The 15971-nt window shown below is 39.6% G+C and overlaps 2 protein-coding genes across 2 annotated transcripts; one reads left to right on the top strand and one right to left on the bottom strand.

Moving 5' to 3' along the window:
- The first annotated feature begins 6209 nt into the window (after window positions 1-6209).
- On the top strand, window positions 6210-8504 carry LOC148011537 (pentatricopeptide repeat-containing protein At2g33680-like). Its single transcript, XM_087670387.1, has one exon. The coding sequence runs from the start codon at window positions 6210-6212 to the stop codon at window positions 8502-8504; it is 2295 nt and encodes a 764-aa protein (XP_087526513.1).
- Window positions 8505-11232: 2728 nt separating this feature from the next.
- Window positions 11233-14076, bottom strand: LOC148011536 (pentatricopeptide repeat-containing protein At4g39530-like). The gene has a single exon (XM_087670386.1). The coding sequence runs from the start codon at window positions 14074-14076 to the stop codon at window positions 11233-11235; it is 2844 nt and encodes a 947-aa protein (XP_087526512.1).
- Between the last annotated feature and the right edge of the window lie 1895 nt (window positions 14077-15971).

Below are 15971 nucleotides of genomic sequence, written 5' to 3'. Positions count from 1 at the left end.
ATAACTAAAGTAACTAACACACAATCTAAAGTAACTACTAACTTACTATTTAACTTATCTAATCAACTAACTAAATAAAATAACCAAAACTAAGTAACTAATTAAATAAACTAAGTAAACTAACTAAACAACCAAAACTAGCCAAACAACGAAAACTACTAAAGTAACTACTAACTAAATAACTAAATCCATATATAACACACAAAAATAATTTAAACTAACTTATCTAATCAACTAACTGAATAAACTAACTAAACTAAATAAGGTAACTATATAAAATAAACTAAATAAACTAAATAACTAAACTAAATAAACAACCAAAACTAATTAAACTAACTAACCACAAATCTAACCAAACTAACTAACAACCTATTTAACTAACTAACTTACTATATTTAACTAACTAACTTACTATTTAAACCAATAAATACATCAAAACAAATTTACAACCTAAAGAGAGAGAGAGAGAGAGAGAGAGATAGAGAGATCACCGACCTGAAATAGCAATCCTCACAAACAAACTGCACAAAATAAACCAAAATACCAATAAATTAAACCATACCAAGCAAAACAACCTCTCTCTCTCTCTCTCTCTCTCTCTCTCTCTCTCTCTCTCTCTCTCTCTCTCTCTCTCTCTCTCTCTCTCTCTCTCTCTCTCTCTCTCTCTCTCAAGTAACTAACACATATATAAACTAAACCAAAAAAGCAAACTAACCCTAAATTATATCTAAAGTAACTAACACACAATCTAAAGTAACTACTAACTTACAATTTAACTTATCTAATCAACTAACTAAATAAACTAACTAAATAACTATATAAAATAACTAAATAAACTAACTAAACTAAGTAACCACAAACAACCAAAACTAACTAAATAACTATATAAAATAACTAACTAAACTAACTAACCACAAACAACCAAAACTAATCTCTCTCTCTCTCTCTCTCTCTCTCTCTCTCTCTCTCTCTCTCTCAAGTAACTAACACATATATAAACTAAAACAAAAAAACAAACTAACCCTAAACTATATCTAAAGTAACTAACACACAATCTAAAGTAACTACTAACTTCCTATTTAGTAAATTACCAAAACCAACTAAATAACTAAATAAAATAACTAAATAAACTAAAAAACTAATTAAATAAACTAACTAAACTAACTAACCACAAACAACCAAAACTAAACTCTCTCTCTCTCTCTCTCTCTCTCTCTCTCTCTCTCTCTCTCAAGTAACTAACACATATATAAACTAAAACAAAAAAACAAAGTAACCCTAAACTATATCTAAAGTAACTACTAACTAAATAAACTAACTAAAGAACCACAAACAACTAAACTAACTAAATAACTAATTAAATAAACTAACTAACTAAATAAATAAATAACCACAAACAACCAAAACTAACTAAATAACTAATTAAATAAACTAACTTAACTAAATAAACAACCAAAACTAACTAAATAACTAAACTAACTAAACTCTGAGCTTAATGTGAAGTGAAAATTAGTGAGCCTAACTGGTTATTTCATGAGCAACACAATTTTTTTTTCTCAAGTAAACTAACTCAAGCAACTAACTAACTCAAATATAACTAACTCAAGTAAACTAACTAACTTAAATAAATGCAGGCAAGAGAAAGTGGACAGGAGAGAAGTATATTTACTTTAAAGTAACTACTAACTTACTATTTAACTTATCTAATCAACTAACTAAATAAACTAACTAAATAAAATAACCGAAACAAACTAAATAACTAATTAAATAAACTAACTAAACAACCAAAACTAATATATATATATATATATATATATATATATATATATATATATATATCTCAAGTAACTAACACATATATAAACTAAAACAAAAAAACAACTAACCCTAAACTATATCTAAAGTAACTAATACACAATCTAAAGTAAGTACTAACTAAATAAACTAACTAACTAAATAAATAAACTAAGTTATAGTCTAATCAACTAACTAAACCAAAACTAACTAAATAACTAATTGAATAAACTAACTAAACTAAATAAACAAACAAAACTAACTAAACAACCAAAACTAACTAAATAACTAAACTAACTAAACTCTGAGCTTAATGCCTCTTTGTGAGCAACAATGCAAATGTGAACAATGCCTCTTCATGAGCTCGATATAACCATGAGCTCGATAATCTAAAATTTGATAAGGGGGAGTGTGGAGCGAGCGAGCTCGATAAGGAAGAAGACCACGTATGCAGAGAGGAAGTAAACGCTCAAGTACTCCACATGCGTGCATGCACATGCGCTTGGTAGGGGATGACAAGATGCAAGGAAAAAGCCTCGAAATTTTGCATGGAAGCAAGGTCTTGGAAGGGATAGGATTGGGGCGTGGAGAGGGGGATGGAGGGAGTAAGAAGGACAAGGAAGAATGGAGCGATGGTGCAATATCATGCCTGATGGACGCCTACGTGGGAATATCATTTTTTGCGTGGGAGTGATTGGGAGGAGGTGGCCAATGTGGTGAGTGATTGGGAAGAGGTATCCAATGGTTCGACCGTTAGCTACTGGTCGTGGTTCAAGAAGGTGGACCAGATTGTAGGAACAGGTCCTAAGCTGTCTGTGTGGCGATATGATAAGGGTGGTTGGACACCGACAGATGCCGACGGATGTTGGACGCCGACAGGAGTGTGGCGATATGATAAGGGGGAGTGTGGCTATATCCCCCTTATCATATCCGTCTGCTGGACGCCGACGGATATGATAAGGGGGATATAGCCAGGAGCTGACGTCAACGTTTACGTCTGTCAGAAGAAGACGTGCTGCAGAAGACGTGGCATATGGGGCCCAGAAGACGTGGCGCCGACGGTTACGTCCGTCAAAGAGAGAGAGAGAGAGAGAGAGAGAGAGAGAAGTAAACGCGCTTCTCTCTCTCTCTCTCTGACGTTTGTCTGAGAGAGAGAGAGAGAGAGAGAGTACAGAGGGAACCAGGAGCTAACGCCGAGTGAGCGAGCAAGTCGAAGGTCTTCTTCTTGAAGATGAGGCAGACAAAACGGGTGTTCAAAACGAGTTAGAAGGAAGCAGCCGAAAACACATGCATATGCACAGAGAGAGAGAGAGAGAGAGAGAGAGAGAGAGAGAGAGAGAGAGACAGAGACAGAGAGAGAGAGAGAGAGAGAAGCGTCTCGTTAGAGAGACAGCACGAGAGGACTTGAAAACAGACAGGCGTGGCAGAGAGAGAGAGACAGCACGAGAGGACTTGAAAACAGACAGGCGTGGCAGAGAGAGAGAGACAAAGAGAGAGAAAAAGAGGACTGACCTACTTTTGCTGCTTGCTGGCCTGCCTCCTCCTGTCCCGTGAGAGTGAGAGTGAAAGTGAGAATGAGAGTGAGAGTGAGAGAAGAAGAGAAGGTGGTGGAAGGAGACCACATTTCCTTCTTTCTGCCCCCAATCATGTGACATAAATGGTCACTTACCTTTCCTTCTACCCTCAATCATGTGACATTAATGGTCACGTTGGTTTGGTTTGGGAGCTAGGTTCGGGAGCACTATGGTGGTTCAACACTTTCCCGAACCTGTAGCTCAAATAATAATGTAGTATAGATATTAAATGGAATCAAAGGTTAAAGCTAGATTTTTGTTCTTGTTTCTTTAATGTCATAAACTATGGAGTGTGAGAAAGTGGATTAAAAATGCTTTTAGTTGGTGAGAAAACTTAAAAATAGATAAATAGTTTATAAATGTGTACCTAAAACTAGAGGTCTAGATATAAAGAAGAAGGTTGAAATGTGTAGCCTACTAGCATTGTTGGAGCTTGTAAAAGCACTATGGAATGTAAGAATTAGATGCCCCTCTTCTCATAAGCAATTAGCTACACAAATCGCCACTATATTTTATTACACTTATGGATATGTAAGCTACATAAGCCACCTCAATTCAAGTCGCTATCTTATATGCAAGCTACATAAGCTATCTTGATTGGAGTTGTGAGCCTCAATGGATCTCACCAAAAAACAAAAGTTGATTTGTGATCTTACGTCTAATCTCAATTAACAATACTACTTGCAACATTTTTCTTCCAAAATATGAGCACATAAATATGAAAGCATACAAGCACAAAACAAAGTGTAACTAACCATAGGCCACAATGCAAAACACTCACAAAGTGAGAAAAATGTCATAATGATGCCAAAAATGGTTGTCAAGATTAGCTTATGCATGCATAATATTTTGTGCATATAAATGTGTGCACAATTGTATTCCTCCAAGGAGAGCATACAAGAGAGAGAAGAAGAAGGTGCACAAAATGCATAGATACAATAGCCTAGCATGTTTATAGAAGTAGGATCATAGTTTCTAAACATAAGTAAGGTTTTTAGAGAAGGTTGGGGTTTTACTTTTATACCAATAAGAAGTAGTTCATACAAATGTTGATTACTTGAGTAACTCTGTCCATTGTTACTTTAGGCAATTGGGTCAATGTATTTCCTTCCTAATACAACACGATAAAATAATCACTCAATTTACTTTTGGTAATACTCTTGTAGTGTTAATAAATTGTGTTCCATTTTTAGACTATTGGAAGTTTGTTGTCCATTGCAAGCATCAAATGTTGACCATATTGACCATGATTTCATATTTGGAACCACAAATATGAACTGCTCGTTTGATGGGAGCAATGGGAGGAAGTTGGTACCACTAGAATCGACTTTTCACCAATACTCCTTTCACCTTCTTTATGCATATCGAACCATGTCTAAGTGTATATAGGACAAGTGATCCATTTGTATGATGGCCACAAATAGTGTAACCCTTATGCTAGGAAAGGTCAATTTATAATGTAGTAGCCACACATAGGGAATTTGAAGTGGTCTACATACAATGGGATTGATCAATGGTCCTTTTTGGTGAGGATGGTTCAATTATGGGACATCACTAGTCTTATGAAGTTGTTTGTGTGGTTTTCCTCATTGTAACTACTTTGCTAGCTTTTTAAAAGGGGATTGGAAATGTGTGTCGATTTTAATGTATGATGGATCAATGCTAATTTTGAAAAAAATGCCAATCAAAGGATGGCTATGCACATGTATAACCAACAAAGTCTTTGCAAAATGATGTTGTTGATGCATCAATCAAAAGACATCGAGCTATATAAGGCATGTATCACACATGAACAATGGATGCATATGTTGTCAAAGTTGGCATAGCTCAATATATGGCAAGGTCACTTGTGTTAGTTGGATGAGATGACCATGTGCATCTCTAAGAAACAAAAACCTTACAAAACAATGCCACTAGGGTAAAGGAACCAATAGATTGTCATCTAACAATCCTCCATTATAATTTTTTTTTCCAAGTGAGTTGCATAAATATTTTTTAATGGTCAAACTATTTATATTATATAGAGCTCAAAGAAAAAATATTAGGATATTTTGATATTTTTATCAAGTAGCCTTAGTTACAAATGAAAGGTTCATAAAAGAGGGATAGTGAGGAGCCAATAGATTGACACTCGAGGATGCATTGCTTTAGGGTTTTACAAAATCTAAAATATAAAAAATTTTACATGGCTCAATTGTTTGACTTAAGTTAAGCTCATTTGTAATTTTAAAAATTTCATATTATATTGTTAAGTGACTAAAAAAGCCACATCTTTCTTGACAAATTGTCACTCAATTGGGGTGGGGTGTGTTTTCCTTTTGGAGGGCGCTACTTTATTGGCCCCTTTACCCTACTCCGTAAATCAAAGGATGCGAAGTTATTGGCATGTAAGTGACTCCTTTATCTACTATAACCTCAAAGGTGAAAAATGGATGTATTTTGTTGTGGATAAGTGGGTATCTTAAATGGCAAAGTGGGTGTGGATTTTGATTCCTTAACACAACTAAGTAGCTCTAAGACACCTTACACCTTGAGGATTTTGGTATGTGAGTTGCAGCATGTGTCCCAAAATAATAACTAGAGCCTAATAAAAGGATGTAGAAGATGTCTTATGCATCAATGAATTAAAACAATGGATGTTGAGTGCATGGGGCTTGTAGGGATTTTTATATGTGTTTGCCATTTTCATAGTAAAAGATGTTGTAGATTTCAAGCTGCTGCTCTTACTTTTAAAGGCTTTGCTGCAGAAGAACAACCATGGTCGGTACATGCAGTTAACCTGCATCATAAATACAGACACAGAAATGGGGTTTGTTATATTGTCGGCGGGCATTTGATGGGATGTGTCCTGTTCTCTCAGGGCTTGTTGAGAGAACAGGCCTCGTTGAGGAAGTGATCTGCCTCCTGAGGAGATGCAGGCAGAGGCGATGCACGCATGAAGCCAAGCGCCTGCACGCCTGCATCCGCGACAGGGACCTTGAATCACATCCGATCCTCGGGAACTACCTTGTCCCTGTGCTCGCCGAATGCGGGAGCTTGCAGGATGCACAGTCCGTCTTCAACAGGCTTCCCACACGCAATGCGTATTCCTGGACATCCCTCATTGCAGGCTACATCGACCGCGGTGACCCACAACATGCCTTTGGACTCTACCATCGAATGCTGCATGAAGACTCTGTTCTACCTACCAGGGTTACCTACCTGTCCCTCCTGAGCGCCTGTACCGGGCTCAAAGATGTCAAATTCGGTCAAGGATTACATGCAGACATTCTTAAAAGGGGCTTGGAGAATGAGCTTTTCAATGATAGCGCCGTGGTGGGCAATACACTTCTGGATATGTATGGGAAATGTGGCTTGATTTTAGATGCACATCATGTGTTTGATGGCTTGCCTGTCCGAGATATCATCTCATGGAATGCGCTTATTGCAGGTTTTGCTGAGCAGAGGCTTGGTCAGGAAGCAGGCAATTGTCTTTATGAAATGCAGCTGGATGGCTTCACCCCTGATTTGATTACATTTATTTCCAGCCTGAAATCTTGTGGCAGTACAGGATCTTTAGGAGTAGGTCACCAAATACATTCTGAGATTACCAGCAGAGCTTTGGAAAGTGAACTTCAGTTGGGCAGCATGCTGGTAGATATGTATGGCAAATGTGACTCTATGTCAGATGCATATGACACGTTCAAGAGACTACTCTGTCGAAACGAAGTCTCGTGGAATGTACTGGTTTCAGGATATGCACAGTGTGGGCTGTGTGAGCAAGCAGTAAAGTGTCTCCAGCAAATGCAGCTGGAGGGTTTATCCCCTGATTCTGTTACGTTTATTTGTTGTCTGAAAGCTTGTGCAACTTCAAGTTCTTTGGACAAAGGTCATCAACTGCACCTTGAATTATCCAAAGTGGGCCTGGAAAGAGAACTGAATGTGGGCAACACATTAGTGGACATGTACATCAAATGCAGTTCACCTGCCGAAGCAATCAAAGCGTTTAACTTACTTCCAAAACGAGATGTGATATCATGGAATGCACTAATTGCAGGATATGCTGACCAAGGCTATTATAATGAAGTGTTGACTTGTTTTAGAAAGATGCAGGTGGAAGGGGTGTCTGCTGATTCTGTTACTTTTGTTCACTTCTTGAAAGCTTGTGGCACTCTAGGAACATTGGAAATAGGCCAGGAAATACATGCTGAGATTAGAAAGTTAGGGTTGGAAAGGGTTTTGCATTTAGGTAATATTCTTATAGACATGTATGGCAAATGTGGCTCTGTTGCAGAAGGACGTAAAGTCTTTGACACGTTACCTGTCCGATGTGTTGTGACATGGAATGCAATGATACAGGCATACAGTGAGAACCATGAAAATGACATGGCTGTAGAATGTTTTCAGGAGATGCAAGAGCAGGGTGTCAAGTCAGATTCTATCACGTTCACTTGTGTTCTTGCTGCATGCAGTCATGCCAGCATGGTCTTGAAGGGTCAGGAGTTCTTTAAGCTGATGACTGAGGAACACAAAATTGAGCCAACGTTGGATCACTATGTTTGTATGATTGATCTTTTTGGACGATCAGGACAACTCTACGAGGCAGGGAGGTTTGTCGCAGTCATGCAGTGTCCTCCATCTCGTGAGATATTTGTGGCTCTGCTTAGTGCTTGTAAAGTTTATGGGGAAGTAGAATTGGGGCATAGGTGTTTTCAGCAGCTTATAGAGGAAAATCAAGACTTTGCTGCTTTGTACGTACTGATGGCAGATATTTATTCAAGTGCCAATAGGTTCAGTGATGCAAAAAGAGTAGAGGAGTTGAGAAAGTATGTGGAGGCAAAGAAAAAGCCAGGTAGTGCCTTGATTGAGGTCAACAAGACATTGCATGCATTTTGTGTGGCTGTTGATCAAAGCAAGAAATCATTAGGACAAATTGAATTTTTGACTGCAAGAATGAAGGAGGCAGGCTATATCCCTAGTTTATGTAATGTCTCTATGTATGTCTGTGATCAGACAAATGAAGAAACAAGTTATGAAGATGTAGACAATTCACAGATAATCTACAATTCACACATATATAAAACAGGCCTTAATGATGACTTCTTGTCTTCTACAACTAGGTTGTCCCATGAAGTTAATTGGTTAACTGATTGCTAAATGTTTAAACACCATGTGTTAATCTAGTGGGGCCAATCTAGAAGCAGCAATGATTAGTGGTAAATAATGTGGGTATCTGTATTTTGTGTATTTGAGCCAAGTGCTAGGCCATGTTGACTAGCGTTACATGTGATTGCTAGATGACCATCCTTGGTTTCTCTTTACCTAGTTACACCCTTACTTACAGGTTGTCATGTGAATATAACTGAGATATTTGTGCATTCATGGGCTTAGTCTATAACAGAGGTTGTGCTTTGTTCCTACTTGACCCTAGATGTGCTTTGGATAGAACCCAAGGAAAGATAAAGGTGAATGCCTAGTGATATTCCAATTGCCATGATAAGGGCTTTTGATGTTTTGTATGCGTCATGTATTAAATGTAACATGAACTTATCTATGGGACTACGGTAATATTCCAGGTACAACACTACCAGCGCTTCACTCTAATTTCACGTGCATGGTCCATCCCAGCTTGAGTGCTATTTAGCCAAGCCTCCAAAGGGAAAAATCAAAGGTGATACAATTGAGTGAGCAAAATCTGTTGGCATTAGGGTTGGTATTTATTTGCATATGGCTCTTAACATGGAGTACTTGGATCAGCTAGTGCTAGATTACTCTAACAGCGGTGCACTCTGCATCTCCTATTGCAAGTAGATATCCACTTCTTGTAATAGCAAATATAATTTCTACTATTACTCCAAAACAGTACTCAAAATGTTTGCATCCAAAGATTGCTCCATAAAACTTAAGCAAAATACTTGATGCTAGCTTCTAAAAGGGACCCAACATTGATTCATGTATCGAATAAGCCAACTCACTTGCAAAACAATTACAAAACTTACAGCAGAACAAAATTGACTCTTGCTCCACATCAAAATACTTGATCCATATAAGACTTCAACAGATTACTTAATCCAATTTAGCCCAAGAAAATACTTAGTCCTCAGTTGCAAAATAGCATTAAAACATTGTCACTCGGCACAGAAACACAAACATCGACATTGCACAAAGATCATTAAAACGGTTTCATCCTTCATAACGAAAACAATAAAAACAAAAGCACTTGCAAAAATTTGCCAATCAATGAACAATACGAGAAGATTACTGATGTTTCATTTTGATCATTAGAATACTTAAATTTTTATATGGAAAGGAAAATATCATCAAAACATTCTCATTAACAAAATAAGCCACGATATTCACAATACAACACAACGGCTTAGAGTTAACTATTGTTTTAATGATGCAGAATATGTTAATAAACAAAGTATTTACATCCCACTCTTTGGGGGATAAAGCATAGCTAGATTAGCTATCTTGCTTTAAAAACTTAGCAACTGCTCTAAATATTTTTGGCTCATTTTCCAAGGCCTTTAAAGGCTAAACTGCTTTGGCATCAAATTTAGCATAGAAACCAGCCTTTTTTATCCACTTACCAAGCTGCCTCCATAACTTCTTGAACCCCCTACATTCCCACATTGCATGGCTGATTGATTCTTCCTCTCTTTGGCAAATTTGGGACCCTGCTCAACTTCGATGGTTGGAGGAGAAAATTTCTTATTCGTAGAGAAAAGCAATGGCGTGGGATTGCAACAAGCAAGAAAGATTATTTGCCCACCTCATACATCGCAAACGGCTGACGTTGCTCAGGTGCTTGAAAAGGCTTAAAGTTAACCATTGCCAAACATACCTCATTTGCTATACAAGAGTGAATTCTTCTCGTGCACTTTGGATTTAATTTCGTAAAACGGTCGCTTGCCTCAAAGATTATTGGAAGTTTGTGACAACCTACAATGGGGTTTGACCAAGAGTTTTTGAATAGATTTGTCTAAGGATATTGTGGCTCTTGTTAGTAAATTTTGATTGCTGAGTTGTGTAACATATTATCAGTCTTTAGGATGCACCTTTCACAACGCATAGCTCTAGAGATCGGAGAAAGATTTTGCTTTTCAAAAAGGCCCAATCACTCTGATGAGGCATGCTCAATTATGGCTGACATATTAATTACTCAAGACTTTACTGCCCACCCTTGCATTGTATGACCAAAACAAGAGCCACACACCTCGTGCATACTAGTATCACTATGGTAACTGACTATGCGGATGACGATGGCTGACCATTGTCATTTGCTTCAGCTCAAGGGTGATTTGGCATTTATTACTACAAGACAACTAGGAACTTTCCGCCATTGCTACCTTGGACTGGCCAGTATGATTTAGTTAAAAGGTGTGTTTTGCTAAATACTAGGTTAGACAAGTATAGAATCTGCAGAAGGTCTGGAGGATTTCTATGTCCTCAGACGGGGAAAGCAGAGATCTGCTGTATTAGGACTAATTTTCCTCCTTACAAGATGCAGAAAGCTCTAGTGGATCACTGGTCGAAGATTTGCTTTGCATTGGGGTTTATTCCTATTTTATGATGCTACAGGGCTTTTGGCGTTTGATTTTTAAGCGGGAAAGTAGAAATCACTAATGGTCCATGTGGAATCAACATGCTTTTCTTGGTTGTCTTAACGCTTAGAGCTTCTGGTTAGACATGGCATAATGGAGTGAATCTCTGACCTGAAATGGGCTATTTTGTTTCCCCCATGTACCATGATCCTATAGATTGACTTCAGGCTGTGATACTGAAGGCATAGACTTAGTTTGACATCCATACAGCCATTTGGATGAGTCCATTTTTGTAAGTTCAATTGTTGTAATAAACAGTAAATTGTAATATACTAAGTTTAGATGTTGACTAAAATTGATGACTTAAATCCATGGCAGGATCTATGAGATTTACTGAAAGCAATACTGCTCTCATCAATTTTTGAATCTAAAGAATATTTATTTAAAAATTTCTCATCATCACATGAATGTAATGCAACCAAATCCACGTCAGGCACATAGCCTTGTACCTTCAACCCTAAGCTTAAAACCCTTGAATTCTCAGGTACTTCAAGACCTTGGATGACTTGTGCACCAAATAGATAGAACTGCTTGTTCAGTTCAATCGATGCCCTACCAGGTTTTTTGCTTGCCCCTACATATTTTCTCATGCCTTCTAGTCTGTTTGCATCATCCCACATACCAGCACTTGCATATATGTCTGCCATGAGTAAGCATGCAGAAGCAGTTTCTTCATTCACCTCCACAAGCTGCTGAAAGCATTGGTGTCCAAGTTCCACTTCCCCATATATTGTACATGCACTGAGCAGCGTCATCAAAATTGTGCTGGATACAGGACATCGCATGGCTGTTATGAATCTCTCTGCCTCGTCTAAATGCCCGGACCTCACAAAAAGATCCACCATACAAGCAAGGTGTTCCAATGTCGGTTCAATTTCATGAGCTGCCATCATGCCAAAATATTCCTGGCCTTTAGAGACCAAGCTACAATGGCTGCATGCTGCAAGAAGGGAGGTGAAAGTGAGATGATTAGGCTTCACACCTTGCAGTTGCATGTCCTCAAAGCATTCTACAGCCATGCTACCTTTGTGGTTCTCACCATAAGCCTTTATCATTGCATTCCATGATACAACATCACATACGGGCAGCTCGTTAAACACTCGGCGTCCTTCTAGAAGAGAACCACATTTGCCATACATATCTACCAATATATTGCCTAGAAAAGCACTACTTTCCAATCCTGATTTCCTAATCTCATCATGTACTTCCCGGCCTGTTTCTAAAGCTCCCATGTTGCCACAAGCTTTTAAGCATAATAAAAATGTGACAGAATCCATAAGTACGCCTTCTAGTCGCATCTGGTGAAAACAATTGAGGACTTCCACATCATACCCTTGCTCAGCCTTTCCACCAATGAGAGCATTCCATGAGACTGTGTCTCGAGTTAGTAGTCCCTCAAAAACTTGACACGCTTCTGAAAGGAAACCACATTTGCCATATGCATCCACTAGTGTATTACCCACATAAAGCTGTTTTTCCAGTCCTTTTTGTGTTAATTCACAATGTAACTCTTGGACATTGTTTGAAACTCCCTCAGTGCCACAAGCTTTCAACTTGCAAACAAAGGAAACACAATCTGGAGAAATTCCCTCTTGCTCCATCTGCTGGCTAGCATTTCCCAGTTCCTCTGCACATTTCTGTTCTGCAGTCAGTGCAGCCCACGACACTGCATCATGAACAGGCAACCCATCAAACACTTCACGTGCTTCTGCAAGCAGGCTGCATTTCATGTACATATCCACTAGTGTGTTCCCCACTTTAAGCTCTCTTTCCAATCCTCTTTTCACTATTTCAGCATGTAATTCCTGGCCAGCTTCTAATGCTCTCATTGTACCACAAGCTTTCAAGCTGCACATTAGAGTGACTGAATCAGCAGATATGCCCTCTACCCACATTTCCTGCAAACAGGCCACTGCTTCCTTGCCAAACCCATGCTCAGCATATCCTCCAATCAATGCAGCCCATGAGGCTGCATTTCGTGCTAGCAATGCCTTAAGGGTTTTGTGTGCCTCAGGAAGCAATCTGCTTTTGGCATAGATATCCACAAGCGTGGTTCCAACATAGAGGTCTTTTTCCAATCCCCTTTTCACTATTTCGGTATGTATTCTTTGGCCCATTCCCAAAGCTTTAGCATGTCCACAGGCTTTCAAGCTAGAAACAAACATGAGAGCATCCACAGCCACACCTTCAAGCTGCATTTGTTGGAAACAACTTAGTAAATTGTCATCAAGGCCCTGCTCTGTGTAGCCAGCTACCAGTGCAGACCATGAGACTGCAGAGTGATAAGGCAACCTGTTGAACACTTGTTGTGCTTCAGCAACCATGCTGCATTTGCTGTACATATCAACCAGCATGTTGCCGACATAGAGCTCTGTATCCAATCCTCTCTTTGTGGATTCAGCATGCAATTGTCTGCCTGCATCCAGGGAGCCTATGGTCTGACAAGCTTTCAAACTACAAACAAATGTAACAGGATCAGGAGAGTTGCCTTCAAGCTGCATCTGATGGAAACATACTCCCGCTTCTGTAGTGAGCTCATGCTGAATGTATCCTGCAATAAGTGAGTTCCACGAGACTGCATCGCGGGCAGGTAGCATGTCGAACACTTGCTGTGCTTCTGCAATCAAGTGGCATTTGCCATACATATCCACAAGCACATTACCCAGCATCGCAGAGCCAAGCAGGAGGTATTTGTCTAGCCCCCTCACGATGACTGCATCGTGTAGCAGATGGCCTCCTTCAATGTCTTGGCACCTGGCACAAGCAGCCAGAAGGGCCAAATAGGTGTATATGTTGGGCTGCACTGACTGTTCCTGTTGCATTTTGTGGTAGAGGTCGAAGGCCCGGTGGGAGTCTCCACAGCTGGCATAGCCAGAGATGAGGGCGGTCCAAGCGTGCTCATTGGGGCAGGTCAGCCGGTGGAAGACATGCAATGCATTATTCATGAACCCGCAGGCGGCGAGCGCAGGCACAAGGTGGTTGCCGAGGATGGGATGCGAGTCCAGATGGTGCTTTTGCATGTAAGCGTGCAGACGCTTGGCCTGGTGCTGATTCTTGTCTTGTCTGCATTTCTGCAGGATGCCTGTCCACCTGGCAACCGAGGCAGCTGCGTTGTGCGCCATCGCCACATGCTGCTCTCTCTCTCAGTTGAGACCACGGGCGAACTGGGTCTCCTCCTTGCTCTTCCTCCTGCTGCTGCTGTGCGACTCATACTCGGACATGGATCGGAGTTGCAGTTCACTGGAAATTACATGTCTAAGAGGACTCAAGCCTAGCAACTTGCGACACTTCCGCAGAACCACTAGCAGCTCCGGAGACCCACAAAGTCTCCTCTCAAGTCAATATTTACTTCTTTTATTTATCAATATAATCATTTGTTTGTGATTAAAAATATTAATGCACAATTCTGCTACTTCACATTGGAAAAGATAGATAGTTGAATTTTTGGTCTCCCACAATGTTCTAAGAGTTACAAGGCTGATCATATGGAATGCTAATAGCTTTTGCTTACTCTTGCTACTCATGTATTGAGAGTTGTTCCCTAATATTGTGAAGTTCAATGGACTTGGGCTCAAGTTTGGCATGCAAAATATCCATCGTCCTAGAAGATGTGTTTGAGAGATTCTTCCTTTCCACAATTGCACAAGCCACTTATCATGCCTCTCTTCTTCAACTTAAGGCCATAGAGTGATGCCCTAGCCATGACCCTCCATAGGAAGACTTTGTCCTTGAGTAGGAAGGCAAGAAACTAGTTTCCATCAAGGTAGCCTAAGAGAGATTCCTCACTGAGGTTGGTTTCCTAGGCCTTGTTGACCCATGCTAAATCCTATGGGGTGCACTCTATGATCTTGTTGACATACTTAATGTTGAGAGCATTGGTGATCTTTATGTTACCAAGGCACAAAGTTATCATTGCCTTCTCACTCACCCCAAAAAGTTACTTGTCCTATACACTTCTATGCCATCCAATTCCATGATAGTCTAAGTGCCTTGGAGGCATCCGATGGGGTCGACGTTCGTGGCTTTTATGAGAGCTACCATCATCAAGCTCCAACTAGTGCTTGAAGTGGAAGTAGCCGACCTTGGCTAGATAAGTGCCCTTTTTCCCAAGTTGATAGCTAGCGGGAGGTCAAAATATTTTGACCAAAATACATTCTCATTAAATCCTATACTTTTGGGGGTAGGTTTTCCCTTTGCCTTGCTCAAGATTAGTGCCCAATCCTTCAAGATGCATCCCATTGTCCCTAGTGCTTTAACTTTATTGATTGAATGTGATTGACCTCCAATCCATTCATCACCCAAGAATTGCAGAATTTCTAGTTAAGGATGAAGATCATATTATCTAGCATACAATCCTGAGGAGTGCCTTGCAATCGGCATCACTTTAAGAGCTTGACTTTTAAGACATGTTGTCACCCCATCATAACCAAGGGATTTATGGGACTCCAGATTTTTTAGGGCCGGTTCCAATTCCTCCAAGGTAAAGGGCAGGAGTAGGTGGGCATTCTCTTCCTTCATAATGACATTTGGGATATCATCAAGGATTATATTGGTTGCCTTGTCATTGGAGTCCTACAATTTACAATTATATAAGTTAGAATAAAAGCTAGTATAATGTGTTCCAATTTCTATTTGGTCTATGATCTAGATGTCGTCATCATCTTGGATTGCTATTAGGATATCTTTTAGCCTTTGCCAACCTTTGCCTATGCATTCCTTTCATGAAGTTAGGGGAAAAGTTGTTGATGTCTGAGAACAATCTCTTGTTGAAGACAAATTTTCTTTTCTCAAGCTCCCTTGTGAGGACTGCCTATTTGATAGCTTGGCATTTTGCCAACATCTAGAGCTCCTCATTTTTTAGGGGTCTGGTGCTAGCAATCAGGGCAAGGTTTATCAAGACCTCACAAAATGTTGGAAATGCAATCCACACTTGCTAGAGAAAACTAGCTCAGTATCTGTGCAACGACGATGTGTTGAGAATAGGTTTGAATCCTAGGCCAAATGGAGGTGGATTTCC

Source organism: Lygodium microphyllum, chromosome 28, assembly GCF_053477565.2.
Source record: "Lygodium microphyllum isolate KBCC chromosome 28, Lygodium_microphyllum_v1.1.10, whole genome shotgun sequence".
NCBI classification, from domain to species: Eukaryota; Viridiplantae; Streptophyta; class Polypodiopsida; order Schizaeales; family Lygodiaceae; genus Lygodium; species Lygodium microphyllum.
Note: the sequence above shows the minus strand (reverse complement) of the source record. Positions and strands in the feature narration are given on the sequence as shown.